At 42.6% G+C, this 21,472-nt stretch overlaps 1 protein-coding gene across 4 annotated transcripts in view; it reads right to left on the bottom strand.

The window, feature by feature from the left end:
- LOC110504078 (glycerophosphodiester phosphodiesterase 2) overlaps positions 1 to 21,472 on the bottom strand; it is a 104,989-nt gene that overhangs the window by 34,973 nt on the left and 48,544 nt on the right. For all 4 annotated transcript variants that reach the window (XR_005039309.2, XR_016491407.1, XM_036961226.2 and 1 more), the window contains exon 3: positions 1,006 to 1,109. Coding sequence is in view for 1 of the 4 variants with exons in the window: in XM_036961226.2 (XP_036817121.1) it covers positions 1,006 to 1,109 (104 nt within the window). In the remaining 3 variants the exon portion in view is untranslated. The remainder of the gene's footprint in view (positions 1 to 1,005; positions 1,110 to 21,472) is intronic.

The raw sequence follows: 21,472 nt of genomic DNA, 5'->3' as shown, positions 1-21,472 counted from the left end.
GGAATGACCTTGGGGGGACAAAGCAAATTGCACCTTTACAAGAAGAACCAAAGCTTTGCTCTCTCTCTCAAGGCACGCACACATTGCACCAAAAATCTGACTGCCAACATTTTTCACGCAATTCTACATGTAAAATCGGTAAGCACTCGGTTTGCAAATTACGCTCAGAGGTGCAAAGTGCTCTCGGCCAGCAAACGCTGTTGGTGTGTCCGAGAACTTAGCCTTTAGTCTCGGTTTTCTGGGTGACAGAATGATTGTCAGACACAAGCTGACCTGACCGTGTGTCTGTCTGGTCTGAAAACCCAGCGTGAATGAAATGCCACTGAACACTATGAAACTACAGTACACACGAATATGGCTGGACTTAAGCTTAGAAGCACATACTGCCATGTACGAGTTTCTCATATCATAGTGGACTCTGGGGCATAGCGTGCACATTCAATGTAGAAGGCTTTGAGGACTTGGTCAGGAGCTTGGTCAAAAGCTCAACTAAATAAACCCAATTCATAATTTCAGTGTTAGTATATTCTTCAATTGAATACGCAATGTCTCTTGTCTCATGGCAAAACCAACACCTGAATTGTCTCCAAGTATAATTGGTTTTATGGTAACTGTGGGGAAGACATTAATGGAATAATCTGAGAGGTGATTTGGGGTCAAAGGGTATTCCTGCTTTATGTAATCATGCTAACTATAATCTGCAGTGATAGATGCCCTAAGGCCTATACATCCGCACCCATATTAGGGAAGAGGATTATCCCAAAATGATTTTGGCCAACCAAAAAAAACTCTAGTTAGCATTTTCAGTTCAGGCAAAAACATATGGAGACAAAATGGCATCTTTTAAAAGTAAAACATTAAGCTAAGTAATTGCCAGAGAATCAATGTAGGGGACGGTCATTGGAGCATTTAGTGAACAGACCACTGACGGATGACGCCGATATACTGAGAGACATTAATCTATGAGTTGTATAACTAGCATACACACGGTACAGCAGGACTCACCAGTTGAACTCATTGTAGTCGTTGTGTGCCTCCCACCAGAAGTAGAACCAGACCAGGAGCAGAGAGAAGGTGATGAAGAGGATGAGAGACCACAGGAACTCCCACTGGGAATCAAAAAACACAAAGGAAGGATTATTACCTTTACCAGAGTACCATTAGTCAAATATCATCAGATTAACATAAAGCACTTTGGCCAGTGTTGTGTTGAAACAGGTGAGGAAACATTGGAATACTATTGGTACATTCACTGTATTTCTTTCTTTGATTGCAAGTGAGCAAAGGGCTGATGAGAAAGTGCTTCTCCACCCCAGACTGCACACCACTTAACATTACCCCCATACATCAACATACCAATCAACACTGACAACAGAAATGCAAGCAACAACACTCTCCTAGATATCCGGCAGAGTCATCATTGGGCAATCTGCCCTAATCCAGCCAACGTGAGAAAGCCAAAGACTATAATCTGGATGTAGAGAGACTGATGACGGTGCAGCCAGGGCCGGCACACAGACTGATGGCTCAAACCTGGAGGCATGTCAAACATTTTAAACACCATTCGCTAGCTGCATCAGATTAACGTGGTAAACCACAAACAAATGAGGAATGGTCTGGAGAACAAGTCAATACAATAATGCTCATGTTTTATAGTGAATGTACTGTCAATTCTGTTCATAAATAATTTCACACTCCCACTTTGTGTACACATTCACAAAGCCTGCATGACCAAAGACAAGACAACATTCATGCCGCTTTGCAACTGATTGAAAAGAGAACCACATGTCTGGTATCAGCGAAGGTAGAGGCAGTATGCAGTGTATGTGACAAATAAAATTAGATCTGAACGGTCATCGGGCAACATGGTCTCAGTAAAAAAGCAGGGGGGCTCAAACTCACATCCCCCCAATCCACTGTCGTCCCTATCAAGTAATTACTCACATTAACTTAAATAGCCAATAAGGCCATAAACCAACTATTGGTCAGCCTTCAAATGCCACCGCAAGCTGTAATAAGAGCTCTAATAAAAGAGATACAAGATATAATGTTAGCATGCGGACATGCACACATCTTGGAAGACAATGCACAAAATGTGAGCTTTTCAAACAGACAGCAAGACTGGCTGCTCTTCAGAGTCTGGAGGACTGGAGAACGCTCAGATACAGATGTAGAAATATAACTGACATGACTGTTTGATTTGCAAAAAATATATAAAAATACAAAATAAAAAACACTTGTTCCAGCTCTATACATAACATTTATATCTGTAATAATGTTCTTACATTGCACCATCCAGAATAAGACCCAGTTGACCCTGTACTTAGCCTTGCTGTGATAGGGGATATCAAGGTGATATGAGAGCACAAACAAAGCTGTCTGGACGTTCACCTTGGATGACTGTTCCATGGAGGGCATCGGCTGGCAGTAGCACAGGATGTAAGACAGGGCCAGGTCTAATGGCTGGGTGGTGACAGATACCAACCAGCCTTGTATACCTTCTGCCCATCTCCCTGGGCACTTGAGAGGAGAGCCTACATGTGTTAAGTTCAGCCCAGGCCAAACAGCAGTTTAACTAGGGGGACACTAAAGCACATGTTCGGGAAGGTATGAGGATTATTACGTAACATGATGGGACAGATTTGGTGATTTGGGGCAGGGATTGAGAATATAGTAGTATAAGGGAAGGAAGCATGTGGGATTTGTAGGTGGCGATTCTTTTTAGCCACCAATCTCTTCCGGATAAGTAATTATAAAAAACAGGAAAACAACATATGTTAAATTATTATTATTATATAGACCAGAACCTTGTTACTGTTTGACGTCCAAGTTTGAACATTAGTCATGAAGATTAGGCTATTCTTTATATTTACTACTTCCTCCTATGACCGTACCAAGAAAATCACTCTCGTTCAGAAATCAGAGTACTACGGACTCCAGAACGGTTACCATAGAGTTAGTTTCACATGGCTACACTTCCAAATCTCGTATTGATTGCAACGTGAGAAAGCCAGACATCAAGGTAACCATAGGGTTAACCCTGTGGTAGGGAGGTGGTCCCTGTGGTGCAGGCTAGGGTCTGACTGGGCCTTGCTGACTGATCCAACTGCTCTGGCCCTGTCCCCCTGGCTTTTAATGACTACCCAGAAACACCTGGGAGAGGGACACCTTGAGGTCATGCAAGGGGACATTGTTCACGTGTTGATGGCAAAATGGATTACAGAGGTGACACCCCTGGGAGAGGGACTGGATTGTCAATTAGTAGGTAGTGTTTGGACAATAAAGGAGACAAAACGTTGGGGATCATTTTAACCTGGTTGTTTGGGAGCTAATCAAGTTGCCAGGCCAGTTATGTGAGTGGCAAAGATTGCATACAATGTGCAATAAATGTGTATGAAAATAATGTGCAATTCAAGCTTCAAATGAACATATAATTTCAAACGTATTTGGAGCATTATTAGGCTGGCTGTCACATTTATTCCTTCAATTAATATTCAGCCAAGCCAGCATCATTGTTTAGTATGTGCAACGTGTACAGCAGTGGTTCTTAACCTTGTTGGAGGTATTGAACCCCACCAGTTTCATATGCGCATTCACCGAACCCTTCTTAATTGGAAAAATAAAATATGATTTTTTTCAAATTCAAAACATTGGTATATATTTTACTGGTGCACAAAATGAACTGTGCATCAACATCACTGTGTTCAAAGAACAAAATCATCAAAACATGATTTTCACACAAAAACAAAAACATAATAATGAATATTTACTGCAAATCAGTGTGACTTCTTGTAACGCTCCGGGTGTCGTGGGTGTGGAGTCAGACGCAGGAAACAGAGAGTGCGATGCTGTGCTCTTTAATGCCCAAAAACGCAACACAGGGTGCTCACAACCAAAATATACGACCAGGAACAAACACGTTCCTCTACATACAAAACAGAAGGTCACAATCAATCCCGCACAAAGAACCAGGCGGGCCGGCTGACTAATAAAGCCTCACTAATTATACCCAACTCTAAACAGGTATACTCAATAAACACATAAGGAGGGGGAGGAAAGAATCAGGGGCAGCTAGTAGGCCGGCGACGACGACCACCGAGCGCCACCCGAACGGGAGCCACCTTCGGTCGGAGTCGTGACACTTCTGCTGTTGCCTTTCAGAGACCAGTTCAGAAATGCGCGGCTTCACCTTGGCAAGTGCCACTCTCATGTCATTTTCGCAACAAAGTCTGTTCCTTTTCTTCATTTTTATGTCCAGCATCCTCGAAAAGGATTGCTCGCAAAGATATGTTGTAACAAACGGTATGAAAATCTCCAGAGCTTTCTTAGCAATAACAGGGTACGTTACCATTTGTTGACACCAAAACGTTGAAAGCGTTGTTGTTCTGAAGAGTTGCTGTTGAACCGGGCTCTGCTGAATTTCAATGATTTCATCGAGGTATTCATCATTGACATCTGTTGTCTCAACACTAAACTCTCTTGTAGGGAAGTATCCGTCGAGAGACTTTGCAAGCTCATCTAAGTGCGTGGCAATTGCTTGCTTCAGTTCCGCGGGTAAAGAAATGTCTCCAATTCCAGATGCATCTTCGATCTTACTTACACAGTCGTCCAGCAGGGGAAAGTTTGCGAAGTTGTCGTTCTCTGTTCGTCGTTTCCATAACGGTAGCTTTTTTTGAAAAGCATTCAGGTTTTCCTCCGCTTCGATGATGTTGACTCCACCACCCTGCATCTTTTGATTGAGATGATTGAGAGCTGCGAAGATATCAGCCATGTACGCTAAAATGAGAATGAACTCAGAATTGTTGAAGCAATCTGCATGACAATGTTGGTGTTCTTGCAAAAACAGGGCTAATTCCACGGCAAAAACACGATTCAGCAACTGTCCCCGGGATAACCACCAGACATTAGAATGGTACAGAAGTACCTCAAATTCAGAGCCCATTTCTTTACACAGCTCACTGAAGATGCGGTGCCTCAGAGCACTAGTTCGCACATAGTTCACGCATTCCACTACCATTTTTAATACTTCTGCCAGTTTTGGAGGCAAGGTTTTTGTTGCCAACGCATGCCTGTGCAGAATACAATGCGTAACAATGATGTGCGGTGCATCAGCTTTCACTAACGCACCAAAACCAGACTTTCTTCCCAGCATGACTGGAGCTCCGTCCGAACAAACTGCAGAAACCATATCCCACGAAAGATTGTTGTCTTTGAAGAAGTCATCCACAAGTTTCTTCACATCGGCTGCCTTAGTCGTTGTTGTAAGAGGCTTACAAAATAAAAAATCTTCCTTTATCACGTCGTCTTTCACATAGCGCACGAATACAGCAAGCTGGCTTAGATTGGAAACGTCTGTGGTCTCGTCGAGTTGAAGGCTGAATTTTGCCGGGCTTGAAGCCTTTGCTCATGTCCTCTATTCTGTCGCTGATGGTGTCATTTGAAAGAGGAATTTGGTTTAACTTAACTTCAGCCTCTTCTCCCAGCATGATATTCGCCATCTTCAACACAGCTGGTTTTATGAGTGTTTCACCAATGGTGTGTGGTTTGCCCTGCTTTGCGATCAGGTAAGCAACTTCGTACGATGCTGTGAGGATCGGTTTGTTGATGGGTACAAAGCCGAGAACAGGCAGAGTAGCCTTTTCATCTAGTCTGGCTCTCTTCACCTTGAATTCAGCGAGCGTTGTGTTCTTGTATTTTCCATCTCCATGCAGCTTAAGGAAGTGTTCTCTTAGTTTTGCCGGTGCTAGACTAGAATTGCTCAACTTGACATTGCAAATCATGCAGTTAGGACGCTGACTCCCATCACGTTCCGTTATACATGTGAATCCATATTGTACATATTCGTCCGACCACTTTCTTTTTTTGCTCGACATAGTAAGTATGAAGGGATTAAAATATTAAGAAAAAAATCACAAGACGTTCCATCACGACAGTCACAAGTCAACTACTGAGCACACCAAATTCCCTGCAGCACAGTTAGGCCAAGCGATGTAGCGTGATCACCTGCAGCCAATAATGGCCAAGCAGGGCGTGTCATCACGAATCATATGAGTCGGATGTGTGTCGTGACCTCTGCCGAACCCCTGAGACTGACTCACCGAACCCCTGGGGTTCGATCGAACCCAGGTTAAGAACCACTGGTGTACAGTATGACTGAACATTAATCCTGTCTCGCTGTTCTTCTCTGCTGCTGTTTAGGAGCTGATCAAATCAGAGATGTCTGGCATGATACGGCCTGCCTGCCTGATATCACATTTGCATTCTGCAAGGCTTGCTTTATTTAGGGAGGAACATATGCCTTCAGGCCAGAGCCGACACCATAGCATTAAAAACTGCTTTCTGACTACAGTCGAAACAAGGAACCAAGTCAAAATGTACTGAGTGTAATAGATCTAGTAGTCTGTTGAATCATACAGTATGTTGAACTTCCATTAAAAAATGAGGGATGCAACCTTTTTGTTATATTTATCACACAACGTGTCCAAGTGAGGTTAAATGGTCAATTTTATCGACCAGTCAAGAGAGGTCAGGAATATTTTTTTGTAAAAGTACAGTATTTAATGGGTCTGAGAGGAAATAAAAGGTTTTAGATTGTATTGAATGGGAGGTTTTCAAGCCCAACAGAGCCGACTCATTCGGCCTTGTACTCTGCTAGCTGGGTGAGGAAATTACTTTCCTCTACCGGGAAAAATGTATATATATTTTTTGAAATGTCATGAAAATTGCTGTACTGCTTGTTCAGGCAGACACCTGAATAAGAATGGAATACATCATAGCCTAAGCCTCATTGACCAACAGAGGCTAAAAATAGAGGGATGAAAAGGATCAGGGGATAATTCTCTTCTGTGGAACCGTAAACCCTCGTATTACTGCTAAAAATCAGAGGATCCTCCACTGTCTCTCAGGACCAAATATGAGGAGTAGATTGCAGACATGTCATCACTTAAATAACATATTTGCATGTACAGCCGAACAAACGGCATATTCTAAATTGTTTAAAGCTGCAATATGCAACTTCTCTGGGGCAACCTGACCAAATTCACACAGATTGAAAGCAGTAGATATGTTCTGTATGTGCTATTTCTATGCTTCCTGTTCTTAAGTTTCATTTTTGCATCTTTTACTTTAGGTTTTGAACACCAGCTTCAAACATCTGAAAATACAATATTTTTGGTTTTTGAAAAGGTATTTCACAGAGATTTAGATGGTACAATGATTCTCTACACTACACTTGCATGTTTAGTCAAATTAACTATTAGAATTTTAGCAACCTGGAAACGCAGAGTGATGTATGCATAGCGCATCTTTAAATTAATATTTCAAGATGTTTAGAAAAGAGCTCTACTCGTTACATCACAGTAGCTTTCTACTGACCAGTTTAGGTATAACGAGTTTAGTTGACGCAATATATTTGTATATGTTTAAGGCCATCTTGCTTTGCTGTGCCTAAATGGGACTACTCCACAAAAGGTACTTGCACGTAATCCAATTTCCTTCCTACTTGCTAGCTCCAAGGCTAGCAGAGTATTCTCCACTATTCTCCAGTGGCTCCATCTAAACAGCCAGCAGTGTAGTGTTTTATGATTGTATTGGCTTTTCTCTTATGGGGCCAATTCCTCTCGTTACCTCCCAGTACCAAAGTCATTATAGCATCTGCCTCTACCCATGCCTGCTAGGATTCCAGGCTTTTATAGTGTCATTATGACTATAGATAGACCAACCAGCATTTGGCTGCACAGAAGATATCACACACACACCTAGCATGGAGCACGGAACAGTCCACCTTCACTGCAGGTCAGCAAGCTAGAGAGCGCTCCCACGAGACGGTCATAAAAATAAAAAAAATCACAGGCAGGCAAATTATAATGAATGTAATGATGCTAGACTAGAACGTCCACATATACTGTAAACTCATTATCAGGTTTAACTCCCTGTTTGAAACAGAAAAGGAGAACGTCGGATCCAAGTGCACCAGCAAGGTAATAGGAGGACAGACAGAAGGAGCACATAATAAATGAATGATTCACTAACACCATGATGAGGATAATATTATTAGGCTCCAGAATTCCCCTGCCCTACTGCTGTCCCATCTACAGTAGCTCCTGACTGCAGCTCAGTAGAGGAATGAGCTAATTCCACACCAACCCTTGAGGGCTGGGTCTATCAAATCAAGCATGCAGGCACGTGAAGTTCACTGGAAGGGAATCCACTGGGAGGGAATCCACTGGGAGAGAATCCACTGAAAGGGAATCCACTGAAAGGGAATCCACAGGAATCCACAGGCTACAGGATTATGTCTGCAGAATTAATGATGTTACAGTAAGGCACGACAATTCAAACTACATTAGCCCAGTCAATCCACAGAAATACTACTTCAACAAATCAACAGTCCTCATGCTAAATGGTATCCAATCCTTCAATTAAAAAAAAATCCCAAATTGAATAATATGCATGAGATTTATTGAATGCACTTATTGAACACTTAGAATTACACTTATTTCACATGTCAATTCTGTGGAAGCAAGATAAGAGGCGTGAGGAAGAACCCACCCATTACTCATCATATACACACAGCATGCAAACACGCTACCACATGCCAGAAGGCACATTTGGCAATATCTATGGAAATGTGTTGAGAGCGTTTTAGCCTAGAGAACCAATTCCGCCTAGTATTCACACACTCCTCAATCTCATAGGATAATGCTTTAGTTAGCTTCTATACATTGACGGGGTCAAATTGGGGTCATGATAGGGGCTGCACCAAATGTTTGATGTATTATAATTGATAATGCTTATGTTGTATTAATAGAAGGGGAAGGGCTATAAGACCCCTCCACATTTATAGGGTCCTAGACTACAGATAGATTTATATATATAATATAGATTAACTATATCTAATTAATCTTGCACCAAATGTTTGATGTGTTATAATTGATAATGCTTATGTTGTATTAATAGAAGGGGAAGGGCTATAAGACCCCTCCACATTTATAGGGTCCTAGACTACAGATTAACTATATATATATATATAATCTGTAGTCTAGGACCCTATAAATGTGGAGGGGTTTTATAGCCCTTCCCCTTCTATTAATACAACATAAGCATTATCAATTATAATACATCAAACATTTGGTGCAAGATTAATTAGATAAAGTTAATCTATATTATATATATAAATCTATCTGTAGTCTAGGACCCTATACATTTATAATATACATTTATAATATATATATTCATTATAAGGTTTAATTGTTCCAGTCTTTTCTAGTCTCAGCCTCTTATAAAGAAACGGTCTGAGAGATGTGTGAATTATTGCAGGGTGTCTGTGAGAAGGCACCTCTAGGCTAAAAGAGATTAGACAGAGAACCCTGCAGGGGAGTAAAATAGATAAGAGACTAGTCAGACATACCTCTGTAAATCAACTTGGGGAGTGGACATTTACTGATGAGCTCTTAGAAAACTCTGGAACTATTGTATCTCTCTTGCAAGTTATAAATAGCTGTGTATGCATGGGCTTGGTCTGATGAGTAGAAGGTGCAGTTACATCACTAGAGCTGGACTTTGGGCTTAAAATAATTTAGGACTTTTCCTATTTTGCAGAACTCAGGAGAGACATCAGTTGTATGTGTGATCTTTGACTTCTATCTACAGCTGTATTTTGATTATAAAGTGCACATTGAGTGTTCCTTATTTGTTAAGTAAATAAAACGGTGCACAAAAAACAGAACCAACAACATCAAAACTGTGCATCTGTTCAGTCCTGTATTAAAACACACTTCACCCCTTAACACTACAGTCCAAAGTGTATCATCAATTAACTATCTGGAATATGCCAAACTATGAAGAATGCAACTATGGTTTGCCTGTGGATGATGCCGTGCAGGTGTTTGTACACATCCATATACACACACACACAAACAAATAGTGCTATACATGCACTCAAACATTCAGTTCGCCTTGCTGTTATGACTTTTGTTGTTTGCATTGTTGTTTTCTGTTTTCCTTGTCTTTCGTTCATTTTCTTGGTTATTGGGGGGGGGGGGGGGTCTTGGAGGTGGGGAATTTATTATTTTATTGTGGGAGGGGTCTCTGATGGTTGAGGGGCAGCTCTTGGGGAACTGTGGGAGGGATCTTGGAGGGCTGGTGGCCTGGCGGTTGGGAGCTTGGGCCGGTGGCTGATGGATCGCTGGATCGGGTCCCCATTTTTGACCTTGTGGGAGATCTGTCGATGTGCCCTTGAGCAGGGCGTTGACCCTGTTTGCTTCTGTGTGTCGCTCTGGATGGGAGTCCATTAGATGACTAATGTGATGTAGTTGTTGAGCGGCTTCACTGCAAGTATATTGTATGATTTAAATATTCAATACATTTTGTTTTTTTCAAGAATGCAACTAGGGACTGAAGCAGGTGTACACAGGCCGGGATAGCGAGCGAGAGTCCTTCCCACCATCACCCACCCTTTCCTCAGGCAGTGGTCTGCCCAGTCTCCTTGTTGTCCTGGGCCAGACCAGCAGCTGGTGGGGTTGTCACTAGATGTCCCACAGCTCATCACAGCCCTAATCCCTTCACAACTCAAAATCATTAGTGTGTTTCCCCACCCAGCTAAGGCCCACCTATCAGACCAACAACATTGCCCTGAGAAGATCAGGGTTAGAGGGTTCCAGCCCTCTGGTCCTCGACCCTCTCTCCAGTTATGACAGAACTGTCAGGAGCACCAACTGGCCGTGGCTTTACTTATTATAGAAAATAATGGCCTCTTCAGCTCTGTGGAGCTGCTGACCTCATAGCTACAACTAATATGATACCCTAGATATTTTGGTATTACCTGATCTTCTTGGTCAGCTTTTGATCTGAAACAGCGTGTTGTCATTGGACACTCATATCTAAAGAGTTGAAAAGTTCAGGAAAACATTGGAGACCTTGGTAACCTCCCGGACTGGCTGGACTCACTGAACACTAGCACAGGGGAGAGAATACAGTCTCTCATAAATAACACACTACTGCTGAAAGTGTATTTTCTCTGGTTAGCCTTTTGGACATAACACGTACTAGAAGGTAGCCTACACTTCCACCAACCAACGAAAGCTATGTGATTATGGTAAACAAAATGAAATATTAACCACCTGCCTTACATTGCACTCCATGAGGAGCCTGCCTGTGTTACGTGAGTGCAGCAAGAAGCCAAGGTAAGTTGCTGGCTAGCATGAAATCTCTCTTATAAAAAACGATCAATCAATCTTAACATGTTAACTACACATGGTGGATGATATTACTAGCTACTCTAGCATGTCCTGCATTGCATATAATCGATGCGGTGTTAATTTCTCATTGAATCACAGCCTACTTCACCAAACGGGTGATGATTTAACAAGCGCATTCGCGAAAAAAGCACTGTCGTTGCACCAATGTGTGTGTACCTAACCATAAACGTCAATGCCTTTCTTTAAAAACAGTAGACAAGTATATATTTTTAAACCTGCATATTTCGTTAATATTGCCAGCTAACATGAATTTCTTTTAACTAGGGAAATTGTGTCACCTCTCTTGCGTTCCGTGCAATCAGTCAGGATATATGCAGCAATTTGGGCCGCCTGGCTCGTTGCGAACTGTGTGAAGACCATTTATTCCTAACAAAGACTAATTCATTTGCCAGAATTGTACATAATTATGACATAACATTGAAGGTTGTAAAATGTAACAGCAATATTTAGACTTAGGGATGTCACCCGTTAGATAAAATATGGAACGGTTCCGTATTTCACTGAAAGAATAAACGTTTTGTTTTCAAAATGATAGTTTCCGGATTTGACCATGTTAATGACCTAAGGCTCGTATTTCTGTGTGTTATTATGTTATAATTAGGTCTATGATATGATATTTGATAGAGCAGTCTGAGCGGTGGTAGGCAGCAGCAGGCTCGTAAGCATTCATTCAAACAACACTTTCATGCATTTGCCAGCAGCTCTTCGCTCTGCTTCAAGCATTGAGCTGTTTATGAGTTCAAGCCTATCAACTCCCAAGATTAGGCTGGTGTAACCAATGTGAAATGGCTAGCTAGTTAGCGGGGTGCGAGCTAATTGAGTTTCAAATCAGTGACGTCACTCGCTCTGAGACCTTGAAGTAGTTGTTCACCTTGCTCTGCAAGGCCGCAGCTTTGTGGAGTGATGGGTAACGATGCTTCGAGGATGGCTGTTGTCGATGTGTTCCTTGTTCAAGCCCAGGTAGGTGCGAGGAGAGAGACAGAAGCTATACTGTTTCACTGGAAATACTAAAGTGCCTATAAGAACATCCAATAGTCAAAGGTATAGTGGGGAGAACAAGTATTTGATACACTGCCGATTTTGCAAGTTTTCCTACCTACAAAGCATGTAGAGGTCTGTAATTTTTATCATAGGTACACTTCAACTGTGAGAGACGGAATCTAAAACAAAAATCCAGAAAATCACATTGTATGATTTTTAAGTCATTAATTTGCATTTTATTGCATGACATATTTGATCACCTACCAACCAGTAAGAATACCGGCTCTCACAGACCTGTTAGTTTTTCTTTAAGAAGCCCTCCTGTTCTCCACTCATTACCTATATTAACTGCACCTGTTTGAACTCGTTACCTGTATAAAAGACACCTGTCCACACACTCAATCAAACAGACTCCAACCTCTCCACAATGGCCAAGACCAGAAGGCTGTGTAAGGACATCAGGGTTAAATTGTAGACCTGCACAAGGCTGGGATGGGCTACAAGACAATGGACAAGCAGCTTGGTGAGAAGGCAACAACTGTTGGCGCAATTATTAGAACATGGAAGAAGTTCAAGATGATGGTCAATCATTATGTATTATATTAAGTTAAAATAAGTGTTCATTCAGTAGTGTTGTAATTGTCATTATTACAAATAAATAAATACATTTAAAATATCTGCTTTTTTGGTCCTCCAATAATCGGTATTGGAAAATCCTATCTAAATCAACCTCTAATGTCTACATGGAATAATTCCCCTCAATATAACTGGCAATTGTAGTGGGTAAACAGTCCCCTCCTGCCGTTTTGAACTTAGCGAACTCAAAGAGAATCTGAGTAGAGACAGACAGCCGGAGAGGGATTCAAACTGACAGACAGAAAACATTTCCCTTTGGAGAGAGACTGGATTCAGGAAGATTAGGCTATTCCCCTCCTCACCCAATATTAAGAGAAATTGTTTGAATGTCAGCACTACCGAACGTGAGTGCAGGCTGACTGAAAGGTGCTTACATATGATTATTGAACTATAGAGACAGGTAGACAAGGCACTATTAGTACAAAGGTTACCAGTTAATTTGTTTTCAAAGACAATTGATCGTGACCTCCACCAAAGGGTATTAATATAATTGCTTACCTGAATGTCTTATATGAACATAGTGCTTAAATTAGTCAAATTCCATTTCACGTAATCAAATTACCATCAAAATAAATTTCCATAATTAAAATGATCAGACATTAGAAAACCTAGGACTGTGATTTCTAGTCGCTCTAAAGCTTTACTAATGACAGACTCATGACATACTATCACCATCAACCCCTCATTCAGCTAGCCTAGCGGCTGCTGGTTTAGTCGTCTCTTGGAAGAGAATCACACAGAAGTCTGAGGATGAGTGCTGGATACGCACCTGTATCACAGAACGCTCCTGGGCCCACCAACACCATCACTGCACATCGTGGTTTGTGTTCCAAGGCCCTCTTGGCCCTGTCCCACAGGAATATAGAGACATCCTCCTAACGCTTGTTTACTCAGTAACTTCTACAGCTGACAGCCTGTAAATGTGTTTTCTGCAGAGGTGTTGAACCTTTTATTCTGTCAGGGAACTAAAGAAGTAATGGAAGACTTGAGAGGAAGACAGGAAAAAGATAGCAAAGAGAATGCTCCCTGCATGTTGCATGAATGTTCCCTGCCATATTAGAATGTTGCCCATCTGGTTTTCTAGTTTAGTGCGGACTTTAGTTGCGACATAAAACAGTGATGATAGCAAATTATTTGAACAGGATTTCAGTTTCACGTGTCTCTATTTTATTTAACAGACCAAGTCTACAGAATTATGCTTGTTCCTATTTCTAGACCCATTCTGCTCCAGGTAAAGACTGGCTAAATGGAAAAACTCAATTATTACTGAGGGCAGATCAGCTTGCAGTGCCAGTGACGTGGCCACCCTTTCTACAAACCACTAACTCAAAGACCAAGTTAACAAAGAGGGAGGCTCAGGAACACTGGCCTGTTTATTATCCAGCTCGTAGGGGAGATGACGACAGCAACCACTTCTGTTCTGTTCTGAATCTGGGCATTACGAAGCGAGTCCATGTCACATTAAGACCTCTCATGGTCATGGTTCAGTGACGCTGCCTGTCATGTTTAAACATGTAAGTGATCGATCTTTTGATTAGCAACACTGATTGGTAACATTTGCTATTAAAGATGCATCGATGATGTCATCTGACCAGGCAGTGCTGGCACACTTAACAGGTGATCTGCCAATGTGAGATGATTTATAGGCCTCCAATACAAGGCAGCACAGATTCCATAGTTAAATTGATACTTTGGGATTTTGGCAATAAGGCTATTTACCTACTTCCCAAGTCAGATGAACTTGTGGATAGCATTTTCATGGCTCTGTGTCCAGTATGAAGGAAGTTAGAGGTAGTTTCACAAGCCAAGGCTAATTAGCACAGTGAAGAAGTCCATGGTATCTGCTAGCAGATACTCAGACTTCCAGCAACTGCGCTAGTTAGCAACTGCGCTAGTTAGCAACTGCACTAGCGCGAGTTAGCAACTGCACTAGCGCGAGTTAGCAACTGCACTAGCGCGAGTTAGCAACTGCACTAGCGCGAGTTAGCAACTGCACTAGCGCGAGTTAGCAACTGCACTAGCGCTAGTTAGCAACTGCACTAGCGCTAGTTAGCAACTGCACTAGCGCTAGTTAGCAACTGCACTAGCGCTAGTGTCGTGGAAGTTTCCTCTATTTACCAAATCATGAGAGCAAACCACACACAAGTCAGAGTTAGTTATCACAAAAGTCCATCTTTAATTATATGAGCTCTATCACAACCCTGTGACTCTCAGATCAATTCAGTGTCTATCAATGAATTCTCTGAGAGTCCCTTACACATTGCAACTGAGATCCTTTATAGCAAAGACACACATAGCCAGACAGCATAGGCATAATATATCGCTCATCTTTGTCTCCTAAACTATGTTCTTTTCTCAAACTCAGAACCATAAACCAATCCTCCATATCAACAGGCATATATCAAATCCATCCTATCTTGACAAGATCACAGAGACACACTGACTGGCACACAGACATTGTGGAGCCAAGAGATACACGCTTGACCTTTCCCCTCTCTCCGGCCCAAGCAACTTAGTCTTGACATAGAACAGATACTGCAACCCCGCCACAGTATTATACAAAAATTCAAAAACATTCTGATGAGAAGTAACTTACAAACATATGATGAATATAAAACATCTTACCTATGTTACCAACTAATTCTGATTATTCCCCAACACTAGTTAGCAACTTCCTTCAAACCCCAAACAGAGACATAAAAATGGTATCCACGAGATCATCAGACTGGGAAGTAGATAAAGGGCCTCGTTGCCTAAATCCCTAGGTAATCCCTTTAAAGTCATCCTGTTCATTTGAAAGAGAACAAAAATGGTTCACAATGTAGGCCAGGGCTTTGTGTGGGACCGTGTGTCTGTTCTGCCATGTGGGACACAATTATATTCAGTGTTGGCCTGGATGTCAGTCCATCTCTGCAGAGACTCTTTGGTGCTGTAGCACTAGGGCCTCGGCTGTTGGAGCTGCATAAATGGACATCAAATCAAACTATATTTGCCACGTGCTGAATACAGCAAGTGTAGACTTAACCGTGAAATGCTTACTTAAAATCCCTTAACCAACAGTGCAGTTAAAAAATATATATCATTTACCAAGTAGGCTAAAATAACAAAGTAATAATAAAAGTAACAATAGCGAGGCTATTTACAGCGGGGCACCAGTACCGAATCAGTGTGCAGGGGTACAGGCTAGTTGAGGTCATTTGTAGGTGGGGGCGAAGTGACTATGCATAAGTAACAAACAAACAGCGAGTAGCAGCAGTATACAAAGGCGGGGGGGGGGGGCGGGGTCAATGTAAATTGTCCGGTGGAAATTTTTATGAATTGTTCAGCAGTCTAATGGCTTGGGGGTATTTTTTTTATTTATTTTATTTTACCAGGCAAGTCAGTTAAGAACAAATTCTTATTTTCAATGACGGCCTAGGAACAGTGGGTTAACTGCCTGTTCAGGGGCAGAACGACAGATATGTACCTTGTCAGCTCGGGGATTTGAACTTGCAACCTTCCGGTTACTAGTCCAACGCTCTAACCACTGTTGGGGAGGCTTTTGGTCCTAGACTTGGTTCTCCGGTACTACTTGTCGTGCGGTAGCAGAGAAATCAGTCTATAAATTGGGTGACTGGAGTCTCTGACAATTTTATGGGCTTTCCTCTGACACCGCCTATTATATAGGTCCTGGATGGCAGGAAGCTTGGCCCCAGTGATGTACTGGGCCGTTCGCACTACCCTCTGTAGCGCCTTAGATGACGTGCAGTTGCCAAACCAGACAGTGATGCCACCGGTCAGGAAGCTCTCGATGGTGCAGCTGTAGAACCTTTTGAGGATCTGGGGGCCCATGCCAAATCTTTTCAGTCTCCTGGGAGGGAAAAGGTTTTGTCGTGTACACAACTGTCTTGGTATGTTTGGACCATAATAGTTTGTTGGTGATGTGGACACCAAAGAACTTGAAACCCTCGACTTGCTCCCCTACAGCCCCGTCGATGTTAAATGGGGGCCTGTTCGGCCCGCCTTTTCCTGTAGTCCACGATCAGCTCCTTTGTCTTGCTTACATCGAGGGAGAGGTTGTTGTCCTGGCACCACACTGCCAGTTCTCTGACATCCTCCCTATAGGCCGTCTCATCGTTGTCGGTGATCAGGCCTACCACTGTTGTGTCATCAGCAAACTTGATGGTGTTGGAGTCGTGTTTGGCCACACAGTCGTGGGTGAACAGGGAATACAGGAGGGGACAAAATATACACCCCTGAAGGGCCCCAGTTATAAGGATCAGAGTGGCAGACATATTGTTGCCTACTCTTACCACCTAGCGGCGGCCCGTCAGGAAGTCCAGGATCCAGTTGCAGAGGGAGGTGTTTAGTCCCAGAATCCTTAGCTTAGTGATGAGCTTCGTGGGCACTATGGTGTTGAATGCTGAGCTGTAGTCGAGGAACAGCATTCTCACATAGTGGTTCTTTCTGTCCAGGTGAGAAAGGGCGGTGTGGAGGGCGGTGTGGAGTGCAATTGGGATTGCGTCATCTGTGGATCTGTTGGGGCGGTATGCGATTTGGAATGGGTCTAGGGTGTCTGGGAGGATGCTGTTGATGTGAGCCATGACCAGCCTGTCAAAGTAGTACGATTCAATCTTAATCCTGTCTTGACGCTTTGCTTGTTTGATGGTTCGTCTGAGGGCATAGCTGGATTTCTTATAAGCGTCCGGATTAGTCTCCCGCTCCTTTAAAAGAGGCAGCTCTAGCCTTTAGCTCGATGCGGACATTGCCTGTAGTCCATGGCTTCTGGTTGGGATATGTACGTACAGTCACTGTGGGGAAGACATCATTGATGCACTTATTGATGAAGGCAATGATGACTGAGGTGGTGTATTCCTCAATGCCATTGGATAAATCCCGGAACACATTACAGTCTGTGCTAGCAAAACAGTCCTGTAGTGGTAAATAGACTGCTACGAATAATACAGACGAGAACTCTTGGTAGATAGTTTGGTCGACAACTTAACATATGGTACTCTACCTCAGGTGAGCAATACCTCGAGACTTCTTTAATATTAGACATCCCGTACCAGCTGTTATTGACAGAAAGACACCCCCCCCCATCCCTTGTCTTTCCAGAGGTAGTGTCTCTGTTCTGCCGGTGCATTGAAAATTCTGCCAGCTCTATATTGTCCATTTCTTTGTTTGGACACATCTTGGTGACCGAACGAAGGTAGGATAATCTTGGTTGGTAGGATAATCTTAATAAATCGGTCATCAATTAGATTTTTTAATGATTGCACGTTAGCAAGAAGAACAGATGGCAGTGGGAGTTTACTCGCTCGCCCCCGGCTTCTCAGAAGGACAGCCAATAGGCGTGGATCTGGGCCTGTTCAAGTGAAAGCAGGATATCCTTCTCATCGGACTCATTAAAGGAAAACATTTATTCCAGTCCGTGGTGAGTAATCGTTTTTCTGATGTCCAGAAGTTATTTTTCGGTCATAGACTGTAGCAGAAACATTATGTACACAATAAGCAAAAAAATAAGTGACACAAAACGCAAAAAAATGTAATGCCAATTTGTAGACTGTAGACATCCAATTGAACTTAATTTTTACAGTTATACTTTTACTGAGTTTTTATTCATTATACTGAAGTTATTCATGCTTAGTTAGCAGCATTCAAAAGTACAGTACTTCCATAATAATAGGCTCATGGGAGGAGGCAGAAAAATATGCTACTGAAACATGGCATAGTGGGGGTCTGAGGTTGGGATGCAGATTCTGGCAAAGGAGGAGACTGGTAAACACACAGAGTAGCACCACAGCAGGTCCAATATAATCCTGTGGTACTATACACAGACAGGCTGCTGATTGGCCAATTCTCCCCCAGTGGGCCAACGCGCCCGCCACACATGACCATGGTGGCCAAGGCGACACACAAACACACAGCTGACTCTGCAGTACCATATCTACCAGTCTCAGAGACAACAGGAAACACAGCCACAGGATCCTATTCCCACCAAAGGATGAAAAAAAATTCTCCATGTGGCCTTCGACCTGTCAAACATGAATGTGCTCCATCCATCTGAAGATTTAAAGAACTCATGCAGCATTACCTTCCTGAGGGCAAATAGGGTAGGAATGAAAGGTCAAAACGTATAGCTCATCCATCCACCACTCAGCAGAGTTTGCATGCTAAGCTCACAGGACGAGAGGTCATTCCTATAACTAGAAAAAGGGTACTTGGACATATTTTTGATTGAGGTGCACGTGAGATGTAGGATGCCACTGCAATACATGTTACAGTGTGTCAAATTGTATGCCACACCCAAAGGGAATTTTCTACTTTTAAACTCGGACAAAACATAAATGCTAGTTCTAGGTCCCAAGAAACAAAGAGATCTTCTGTTGAATCTGACAATTAATCTTGATGGTTGTACAGTCATCTAAAATATAACCGTTTCCATCTACGTAACATTGCAAAAATCATAAACTTTCTGTCCAAAAATGATGCAGAAAAATGTATTCATGTTTTTATCACTTCGAGGTTAGACTACTGCAATGCTCTACTTTCCGGCTACCCAGATAAAGTACTAAATAAACTTCAATAATGCTAAACACCACTGCTAGAATCTTGACTAGAACCAAAAAATGTGACCATATTACTCCAGTGCTAGCCTCTTTACACTGGCTTCCTGTTAAGGCTAGGGCTGATTTCAAGGTTTTACTGCTACCCTACAAAGCATTATATGGGCTTGCTCCTACCCATCTTTCCAATTTGGTCCTGCCGTACATACCTACACATACGCTACGGTCACAAGACGCAGACCTGCTTACTGTCCCTAGAATTTATAAGCAAACAGCTGGAGGCAGGGCTTTCTCCTACAGAGCTCCATTTTTATGGAATGGTCTGCCTACCCATGTAGGGTAGGCAGACTCGGTCTCGACCTTTAAGTCTTTAGAGAGTTTTCATCTCTTCAGTCGGTCCTATGATTGAGTGTAGTCTGGCCCAGGGGTGTGAAGGTGAACGGAAAGGCACTGGAGCATCGAACCGCCCTTGCTCTCTCTGCCTGGCTGGTTCCCCTCTCTCCACTGGAATTCTCTGCCTCAAACCGTATTTACAGGGGCTGAGTCACTGGCTTACTGGTGGTCTACCATGCCGTCCCTAGGAGGGGTGCGTCACTTAAGTGGGCTGAGTTAATTTCATTTTACTTAACCAGGTAGGCTGATTGAAAACAAGTTCTCATGTACAACTGCAACCTGGCCAAGATAAAGCAAAGCAGTGTGACACAAACAACAAAGTTACACATGGAATAAACAAGCGTACAGTCAATAACACAATAGAAAAAAAATAATGTATATATAGAGTGCACAAATGGTGAGGAGTAAGGCAATAAATAAGCCATGGTAGCGGAGTAATTACAATTTAGCAAATTAACACTGGAGTGATAGATGAGCAGATGATGTGCAAGTAGAAATACTGGTGTACAAAAGAGCAGAAAAGTAAATAAAAACAATATGGGGATGAGGTAAGTAGATTGGGTGGGTTATTTACAGATGGGCAATGTACATCTGCAGTGATCGGTTAGCTGCTCAGATAGCTGATGTTTAAAGTTAGTAAGGGAAATAAGTCTCCAGCTTCAGTGATTTTTGCAATTCGTTCCAGTCATGGGCAGCAGAGAACTGGAAGGAAAGGCGGCCAAAGGAGATGTTGGCTTTGGGGATGACCAGTGAGATATACCTGCTGGAGCGCGTGCTACAGGTGGGTGTTGTTACCGTGACCAGTGAGCTGAGTGACGAGTGACCTAGCATAGACTTATAAATTACCTGGAGCCATATGTAGCGAGGGCCAGCCGACTAGGGCATACAGACCTGCTGCTCAACTCTCTAGAGACAGCAGGAGCGGTATAGATACTCTGAATGATCGGTTATGAAAAGCCGACTGACATTTACTCCGGAGGTGTTGCACCCTCTACAACCAATGTGATTATTATTACTTGACCCTGCTGGTCATCTATGAACATTTGAACATCTTGGCCATGTTCTGTTATAATCCCCACCGGCACAGCCAGAAGAGGACTGGCCTCCCCTCATAGCCTGGTTCCTCTCTAGGTTTTTTCCTACATTCCAGCCTTTCTAGGGAGTTTTTCCTAGCCACCGTGCTTCTACACCTGCATTGCTTGCTGTTTGGGGTTTTAGGCTGGGGTTAGGGTTCTGTACAGCACTTTGTGACATCAGCTGATGTAAGAAGGGCTTTATACATACATTTGACTGATTGATGCGTTTTACCTTTCTCCCTCCACGTATGGATCCTTCCATACATTTCAAATCTACACACAATACTCAATAATGACGAAGAGAAAACAGGTTTAGACATTTTTACAAATGTATATAAAAAAAAATATTCAGTAAATATTCAGCCCCTTTGCGATGAGCTCAGGTACATCCTGTTTCCATTGATCATCCTTCAGGTGCACAGGATCTTCAGAAAATAATTGGAGAAACTACCCAAACACAGGTGTGCCAAGCTTCTAGCGTCATAACCAATAAGACACCCTGCTGTAATCGTTACCAAATGGTGCTTTCAACAAAGTACTGAGTAAAGGGTCTGAATACTTAAGTAAATGTGATATCAGT

Source organism: Oncorhynchus mykiss, chromosome 24 (genome assembly GCF_057628025.1).
Source record: "Oncorhynchus mykiss isolate SJ-2025 chromosome 24, ASM5762802v1, whole genome shotgun sequence".
NCBI classification, from domain to species: domain Eukaryota; kingdom Metazoa; phylum Chordata; class Actinopteri; order Salmoniformes; family Salmonidae; genus Oncorhynchus; species Oncorhynchus mykiss.
This window is presented reverse-complemented; position numbering and strand designations above follow the sequence as displayed.